The following is a 9,707-nucleotide window of genomic DNA, read 5'->3' as shown; positions in this document are numbered from 1 at the left end:
TATAGTGGACTGACATAACTATGAGTTTGACGTAACTCGAGACCGTCGTAACCCGTGACTTTACTGTATATATATATATATATATATATATATATATATATATATATATATATATATATATATATATATATTGATAGATAGATAGATAGATAGATATAGATGTATAATAAAAATGTCTTAAAATTTTAGTCAAACTTTTCAATACTCAAATGCAAAAGTTCGACTTGTTACTCAAAAAAATATCTGATACTCAAACAGCTGCACATGTAGTTGTCCCATTCTGATCCTGGTAATACCAAAGCTAAAATACCAGTATTCTGGTATACCAGATAACATTGCATATCCCTAGTCCCGCCATGGTCACGAGAACAACAACATTCTCTTGCATTCTGTCAGTAGTTTTACATTTAGAAACTTACAATGGCACCAAAGAGTCTTATTAGTGGTGAAAATAAGGAATCTAGAGAGGGTGCAAGTGTTAGTGAGCCACAGCCCTCCACTAATGGTGGGTTCACAGGAATCGCACCAGGAGATAAGTTACCAGGCGTTTTATATGGATGGTCACTCGTCATCTGACAAATAACCTCCCTCCTCCTCCCCACCCTTCTACCCTCCTCTTCTGCGTTATCTATAACCAACCTTCACTTAGGCTAAGTACAAATTTATATTATAAAAAGAATTACATTTAAATATTTGTAAACTTAAGGTTTTGCTACGGTTAGAACAAATTACCTGATTTATAGGTATTGGTAGTCAAACTTTTCATACTCCAACATCTATTTGAATGAATTAATTTTGAGTATTGTCTCCGATATATGTGTGTATATATATATATATATATATATATATATATATATATATATATATATATATATATATATATATATATATAGATAGATAGATAGATAGATAGATAGATAGATAGATAGATATATTTATATATATATATATATATATATATATATATATATATATATATATATATATATATATATATATATATATATATATATATATATATATATATATATATAGAAGGATAGATAGATATAGATAGATAGATAGATAGATAGATAGATAGATATAGATAGATAGATAGATAGATAGATAGATAGATATATATATATATATATATATATATATATATATATATATATATATATATATATATATATATATATATATATATATATTTTTTTTATTCTTTTTGCTGCAGCTCATGTGACATCCGATACTCAGAAGGTGTACAGTCCCTCAATTGGACTAAGGTGATGAAGACTATTATTGATGACCCTGATGGATTCTTTGAACAGGTTGGATTATTGTACTATGTATTATTATTGATCTAATTTGTCTCTATTTTCCCCACTTATTCCCCCCCCCTCTTTCCTGAGCTTTTTCTCTTTTATCTCCTACTATCTTTCCAGTTTTCATAATTCTCTCTCTCTCTCTCTCTCTCTCTCTCTCTCTCTCTCTCTCTCTCTCTCTCTCTCTCTCTCTCTCTCTCTCTCTCTCTCTCTCTCAGTGTGTGTGTGTGTGTGTATTTACCTAGTTGTATTTATCTAGTTGTTGTTTTACAGGGCCTGGGCTTTATGCTTGTGTGGCCCCGTCTCCATATCTACACTTATCCAATTTTTCTTTAAAACTATGTACACTCTTTGCTGACACCACTTCCTCACTCAAACTGTTCCAAGTCTCAACACATCTTTGCAGGAAACAAAATTTTTTAACATCTCTCAGACATCTTCCCTTCCTCAGTTTCTTACTATGCAATCTTGTGCTTCTAATGTCATATTCTTCTCTAAGGATTAGTTTCTCATTATCCACTTGATCTATTCCGTTAATCAATATATAAACTTGTATCAGATCCCCTCTCTCTCTTCTCTGTTCCAGGGTTGGTAGATTCATAGCTTTTAGTCTCTCCTCATATGTCATCCCTTTAAATTCTGGAACCATTCTTGTAGCCATTTTTTGTAGTCTCTCCAATTTCCTTATGTGTTTCTTTTTATGGGGTGTCCACACAACTCCTGCATATTCCAATCTAGGTCTTATTTTAGTATTTATCAATTTCTTCATCATTTCTTTGTCCATATAGTGAAATGCTAATCCAATATTTCTTAGCAAATTATACGACTCTGAAAATTCTATCAATATTGCTTACCGGTTGATTATTTTCTTCCATTGTCACTCCCAAGTCCTTTTCCTTTTTTCCTTTTTCTAGTTCTACTCCATCTCCCATCTTATAGATTCCCACTGGTCGTCTTTCACTTTTTCCCATTTCCATGACATGGCTTTTGTCCACATTGAATTCCATCTCCCATTTTTTACTCCATTTCGAGATCTTGTTTAAGTCTTCCTGTAGTATTTCACAATCCTCTTTTTGTTTAATGACTCTGCACAGTTTCGCATCGTCCGCAAACAGAATTATGTAGGTGTTCACTCCCTCTGGCATGTCGTTTATATATACGAGAAAAAGTATTGGCGCCAATACTGATACTCAAACAGTGTGTGTGTGTGTGTGTGTGTGTGTGTGTGTGTGTGTGTGTGTGTGTGTGTGTGTGTGTGTGTGTGTGTGTATTTACCTAGTTGTATTGTACAGGGTTCGAGCAGGGCTCATAGTGTCCTGTCTCCATATTTCCATTTATCTAGTTTTTCTTTAAAGTTATACACACTATGTGCTGTGACAATTCTATTATCCAATGCATTCCATTTTTTCACGGTTCTGTGTGGAAAACTGTATTTTCCAATATCCTTCACACACTGCCTCATCCTGATCTTCTTTTCATGTCCTCTTGTCCTTCCATCTTCTTCCGTCACCAGCACCAGGTCTTTGCATATCTTTTCAATATCATTTACTATCTTATACATTGTTATTAGGTCCCCGTGTTCTCTTCTATCTTGTAAGGTTGGCAGTTCCATTTCCTTCAGTTGTTCTTCATATGTGAGGTCCTTTAATTCCTGCACCATCTTTGTAGCAATCTTCTGTATCCTTTCCAATTTTCTTATATCCTTTTTAGAGCTCGGATACCATACCACTGCTGCATATTCCAGCCTTGGGCGTATCATGCTTGTGATGATTTTTTTTTCATCATATCTTTATCCATGTAATGAAATGCCACTCTTATATTAGTCAACATTTTATATGATAGTCCAAATATCTTGCTTATGTGTTTGTCAGGGCTCAGATTTTCTTTTATGATCGCTCCAAGATCTTTTTCCTCTAGTCTTCATTATTTGTTCCTCTCCCATCAAACAGTTCCATACTGATCTTCTCTTACTCTTTCCTTAGTTCCATTATGTGGCATTTCTTGGCATTAAACTCCAATTTCGACTTCTTTCTCCATTCATAGATCTTGCTTAAATCTTCCTGCAACAGAAGACAGTCCTCTCTGGTTTTGATAACTCTTAGCAACTTTATCAAAAACCTTTTTTAATGTCCAGGTATACTGTGTCTACCCATCCATCCCTGTTTTCAAGTCCTGCAATAACTCGAGTAGAAGCTTAATAATTTTGATACACATGACTGCCCTGTCCTGAACCCAAATTGTCTGTTCTATATGACTTCCTCCTCTTCTAGAAATGTAACCCATTTTTCTTTGATAGTTATTTCACATAACTTCCCTATGATACTTGTAAGTGTCACTGGTCTGTAGTTTAGTGGTTCAGTTGCCTTTCCTCCTTTAGATATCGGTATTACGTTGGCTCTCTTCCACTCTGGTGGAACTCCAAAATTGGATCCAGTAATTGCTCTTTACATTCTTTTAACACCCAGCAAGTTACACCATCTGGCCACATTGCTTTTCTGACTTCCAACTTATCCAGTAATCTTCCAATATCTTCTTTGTGGACTGCAATCTCTGTAATCCTTGGCAATCCAATGTCCTATTTGGTTCTGTGAAATCATCATCTGTAGTGAATACCATTTTGAAGCTCTCATTCATTATTTCACACATTTCCTTTTCTGTTGGTGTTGGTGTTGGTGGTCAAGTTAAAGTCAGTACTGTGAGTGGCACGCCAAGTTCACGGTAGACATTTTCACTTCGTCCCAAGATGACTTGATGTTATCTAAGGTGTGCTTGATGTTATACGACTTCCACCATTCAATGACAGTGGGCTTGCCAGGCCCATCTGTGCCCTTTATCAGTTGCTGGGTGATTGGCCGTTGGTAGTAGGTTTTAAGTGTTTGCCATGATTATTATGAATATATTTGTGCTTACAATAGACTCTTTAATATTCCATTTATTCATCTAATTAGTAATGCATGTAAGTAATATGTAATGCAGTTAAAAAAAAGGAACAGAGGAAGAGATAATAGGCTCCAAGGGTGGTCAAGGACAATTACAGAATACAACGAGACCTGGACAGTCTGATAGCATGGGCAGACAGATGGCAGATGGAGTTTAATTCTAAAAAGTGTCAGGTTATGCATTTAGGTAAAGACAACACAAACTTTAGCTATGAGATGGAGGGATGTTGGCTAGAGGCAGTAGAGGAAGGAAAGGATTTAGGAGTAGTGATAGACAGGACTATGAAATTTTCAACGCAATGTTTAGAAGCAAGAAATAGGACAAATAGGATCCTGGGTTTTATAAATAGAAATGTTAGTTATAAAAGTAAGTAAGTGGTGCGTAGCTTATATAATTCCTATGTTAGGCCCCATTTAGAGTATTGCATACAGGCCTGGTCACCCCATTATAGGCAGGATATCAACATGTTAGAAGCAGTTCAGAGAAGAGCAACTAGAATGATACCAGCATTAAAGTGCCTGGAGTATAGAGATAGATTAAAGGAATTAAACATGTTTTCATTTGAGAGGAGATGTATAAGAGGGGATATGATAGTTATTTAAAATGTTCTTAGATACAAACTACATAGATGTGAGATCTTTCTTTACCTTAGAGGAGGGAAATAGGACTAGAAATCATGGCAGGAAGATTAGAAAGCAAGGCTGCCGGTTAGATATAAGAAAATATTTCTTTAGTTATAGGGTGGTAGACTTCTGGAATGCATTGCCAGAGAGGGTTGTAAATAGCACTAGTTTGACAATGTTTAAAAACACATTAGATAAGCACTTAAATTTATTAGAGTTATAATTATGTATAGCGCTGCATGATAGTTTTTATAAGAAATTTACTATAGTTAAACAAGACATGATCCCCATGTATGGGGGTCACAGATTGTAGAGGATTTCGCTGCAGGACTTAGCCCAGTTAATGGGCCAAGTATTTAGAATTAGTATATAATGTATTGTGTACTTGTAAGTGTATCTTTAAGTACTGATGACGAGGTCGCTGTGCGACTGATACAGGATAACCTAGATGGGCCCTGGTGGCCCTTTGTTATCCTATTATTTATGTTATGTTATGTTATGTTATGTTATGTTTGGTATGTCCTCCCTTCTTTAATTATCTTTTTAATTGTTTCCTTATTCTTTGTTTTGCCATTTATAAACTTGTAGAAAAGTTTGGGTTCATCTTTTATCCAGTACATCTCTCTCAAAATTTCTTTCTTCCTCTTTCCTTACTCTAATATATTCATTTCTAGTATCTTCGTACTGCTGTCTGTTATAGTCATTTCCCTGCTTTAAGAGTTTCTGCCACACTTTATATTTTGCCTTTTTTGCTTGTATGCATCTAGAATTGTACCAAGCATGTATTTTTTCTGAACTCTGTAAACAGGAACAAACTTTTTTACTCCTTCATTGTATTTCTGTAAGAATATATCATATTTCTCTTCTACAGTCTTTCTGCACATAATATTACTCCACTCATATCAGCAAAATAAATCCTTAGTTTTTCAAAATCTGCTTTTGCATAATTTAATCTCTCGCCTTTATAATCCTCTCTGTAACTTATCTCATCTTCCTCCTACATTTGCATTTCTAATGTCACATGATCACATATCCCCATTGGACTAAAGTACAGGGAAACCCCGCTTAACAAAGGGGTTATGTTCTTAAAAATCGTTCGTTAAGCGAAATGATTATAACAAGTTTAACCCCTGATTTGAACTTCCATTGAGAGTAAACAAAATGAGAAGTGCATCATAGTACAGTGAAAGGTTTAATGAAAGTAAAAATTTTGAAGTTAAACATTTAGGCAGTTTAATTTAAGTCATTATATTGTACACTAATGTATGTATGTACATAACTTTATAATGTTGATGATCTTAAATTTATGAAGGAGGAGAGTAAACGGAAAGACACTAACCGGCAACCTGTGGAATGTAAACAAAGGGCGCATCATTGTACCGCATACAAAACTTATGTACCACATTTCCACAAGGCTTTCCATTTTATCCATTGTAGAGTCATGAGTTCAGGTGGTTCTTTTAGCTTGCAAGGAAGATACGGTCTCACCGGCCTTCTTAATAGAGTCTGCTGACTTAAAAATAGTAGAGACAGTAGATGGAGTCAAGATGGTGGCAAGCAATGTTATTAGTTTTTTCGCCTCTCGTGTCTGTGAATAATATCCAGTTTCACTTCGAGAGTAAGAGACTTCCTGGTCTTAGCATTGCTACACAACATTGCAGGGCGTTTTGTTGGTATGTTGAGCGAGGGAAGACGAGCTGCTGCTGACGCTGTTATTGTTTTGAACTAGGGGAAGTGGTGCGTGTGTTGTCCATGAGAGGCGCGGGTGTATTCAAAAGCTTGTCGTCTTGCGTGATACGGTGGGGCTTTCAAACTTGGAAAAAATTACCGGGTAAAACTTCGTTAACCCCTTCCATACCGCAAGACTGTTTTGTTGTGTACCAAAAAGCGACCTCGTGGTACCGCAGATGCCGCCGTGCACGTGCGTCACACCAATACATTTCCGTATAAACCGTGAGTGCGGATTTTGCCTTTTTCATGCTCCACGTGGTTCACTATAAACAAACAAACACTGGAGGCATTATTTTAGCCACCCCAGCGTAACAAAACCATCCCCCACTAGCCAATCAATATCGTTAATTTTTCATGCATAAACTATAAAGCCAATCACTATTCTTTGACATATATTATTCCCACAGTCCCCCCAAGAACATCAGTTCTCTAGTATCGGCCGTGGTGAAACTGTTCTATTGCCTCTAGTTAGAGATAATGGCGTCTGCTTCGTGTAGCAGCGATGAGGATTATCATAATTATGAGACAGATAGTGAGGATATACTGGAAGACTCTCCAGATGAATATGATTCAGACTATGATCCTGAAAAAGAAATAGGAGAGAGTGATAGTGACAGCAGTGTTGAAACCCTCTTGGCAAGTGAGGGGGAGCAGCCTAGTTATGACTGCCTCAGGGCTACCCTCACCAGGTGCAGTGTGTGTGGTGCTGAATTTATGATTAGTGCACAATTTATGATTATGTTTACGTTTTCTTTTATTAATAAAATGACAAAATTATGTTTAGAAAAAAGTACATAACACTGAGTTAGAAAGAAATATAATGTGTAGATCTGGCCGTGAGGCATGTGCGCACACGGGCAGGTTGCTGCGGTATAGGAGGGGAACGCTTTGTTTATATCGGGGGGTGGCTGCGGTAAGGAAGGGGTTAAAGTGAGTTTGGTGTCCGTTAACCCTTAAAGTCCAGTGATCGTATATGTACGATTGTAATGTCACGTGCGGAGAGGCAGGGATCGTACATATAATCATGATTTTTCCATGCTAAACCTTTGAATCTCTCCCCCTTACTATTGGTCCTAAGGCAAATGGAGGTATCTGGCATCTTTTCTCGCTTGCCTGCTTGAGCCTTGAGACATATGTTCCCTCACAATAGATCATCTTTTCCCATTTTGAAGCAACATTTGGCAACCCTCGTGAACCGGAGGGAAGAAACGTACTGCGCGTGATGTTATGTCAGTGTTACTTGGTAATGACACTGAGGAGTGATGAAAATTAAGACAGTGATTTTTTTATTGAGACAAGAAAGTTAAGACTCCAGTAGGGATTCTGATAGTGATCTGGGAAACAGACCAACCCTCACAGCGACATTCATAAACCTCCTCACGTAGCCTATTCCCCTCGAGCAATGTGCTGTGTGTGTCACCCATGGATGCTTCTAAAAGACTGTGCTTATCGGCCAAGTCACTTGAATCCTATTAGCAGTCAATTCACGGCGGTGGCGAGTGGACGTGTTGTGTGTGCGCTCCGTTTTTGGCTGTTGTTTTTAAAGTTAGCGAGTGGTGTTTGTGCTTGGTGTTTGTGTGTGGTGCTTTTGAGTGTTAGTGAAGTGAAAGTGTGTACTGCAAGTGTTAGATTAGAGTGAAATAGTGGTTAGAATCAGTGTTTGTGAGTTAAAAGTATTTTGGTAGAGCGAGGAGACTAGGCTTGTAACCGTCAAGTTGACCTTGAAAGAGGATTAGTTGATCTCACTAAAGCCCCCCACCACCGTGGTTCCCCACCCCGTCACCAAGTATTTTTATTTGTTTGTGAGTTAAACAGATTGTAAATTAGTATGGCGGTAGCTACTGAGGTATATCAGAGTGTGATTGAGTGCGTGAAAGAGAGTGTTGAGGTGGGATTGGGAGAGTTTGTTGTGTGTGAGATGTGTGGGCATGACAGGAAGGTCGTTGACTTTTCTGAGTGTATGGTGTGTAGGCTCAAGAGCGAGAATTTAGTTCTTTCTCTTGAGCACCGAGAATTGCGAGAGGAAATGAGAAAGCTAAGTGAGGGGAAAAGTGCGAACAAGTTCTCATCTTTGAGTTGAAGGAGGAGGTTAAGAGGCTTGGGAGGCAGTGGAAAAAATTAGGCAGGAGATCAGTGTTAGGCCGAAGGTTGGACCTTCTGAGGGCGACAGGGTGGCTTGGCCCTCTGTCGGGAAGAGCAGAGTGGGGAAGAGGGAGCAGGCGAGCCAGACTGGGAAAGATAGTAGTCAGGATGGGCAGAGATGGCAGGTTGCGAGGGAAGGAAAGCGGAGGCAGTTAGGGAGGATAGGACTAAACCTGTTGAGTGTGAAAATAGGTTCGGTTTGTTGGAGGGGAGGGGAGAGTGAGAGTGGAGTGAATGAAGTGGTTGTGGTGAGTGAAAGGAGAGAGAAGGGGTAGAGGAGAGGAGGAGGGTTGTGCCTAGCACACCTCAGGTGTGTGTGGTGGGTGACTCTCAGGTTAGGTATTTAGATAGCACTTTCTGTGGGAAAGACAGGGATAGGAGGACGAACGTGTGTATGCCTGGTGCAGGTGTGAAGGCAGTGAGTGAGGAGGTGCAGAAGAGGTTGGGGGATGGAGAGGAGGGTGTAGTAGTTTTGCACGTAGGTGGGAACGATGTCAGAGCAGGTGGGTCGGAGGAGTTAGTGGCAAGATTTCGGGAAATGTTAGGCAAGATAAGGGAGAGTGGTAGGAGGTGTGTAGTGTCAGGAATCTTGCCTCGTGTGTATGTTAGCAGGGAATGGTTGTCTAGAGCCATTGGTGTGAATGATCGGGTAAAAGGGATGTGTAAGGATGTGGGTGTCAGCTTTGTGGATGTATGGGATAGGTTCTATGGGCGAAGGGATTTGTATGCTAGGGATGGTGTGCATCTGAGTAGGAAGGGTGTGGATGTGCTGAGTGGATGTCTGGAGGGGAGTTGGGATGGAGTGTAGGGGTGAGGTAGCAAATGCATTCCAGAAGAAAGATGTTAGACATAAATTAGATAGGATAAACAGAGATAGTGAAAAGATTAGGAAAGATTTCCAGGTGCAAATAGGAGAGAATAAGATTAGGATTCCAAATAAGGAGACAGCATCTAGGAAGGTAGC

At 38.6% G+C, this 9,707-nt stretch overlaps 1 protein-coding gene across 1 annotated transcript in view; it reads left to right on the top strand.

The window, feature by feature from the left end:
* LOC123508984 (FACT complex subunit spt16-like) overlaps positions 1 to 9,707 on the top strand; it is a gene marked incomplete in the record, with an annotated part of 182,272 nt that overhangs the window by 137,214 nt on the left and 35,351 nt on the right. Inside the window, 1 exon segment of the mRNA XM_045263088.1 lies at positions 1,217 to 1,313. Within this exon segment, the coding sequence (XP_045119023.1) occupies positions 1,217 to 1,313 (97 nt within the window).

Source organism: Portunus trituberculatus, chromosome 25, assembly GCF_017591435.1.
Source record: "Portunus trituberculatus isolate SZX2019 chromosome 25, ASM1759143v1, whole genome shotgun sequence".
Lineage (NCBI taxonomy): Eukaryota > Metazoa > Arthropoda > Malacostraca > Decapoda > Portunidae > Portunus > Portunus trituberculatus.
This window is presented reverse-complemented; position numbering and strand designations above follow the sequence as displayed.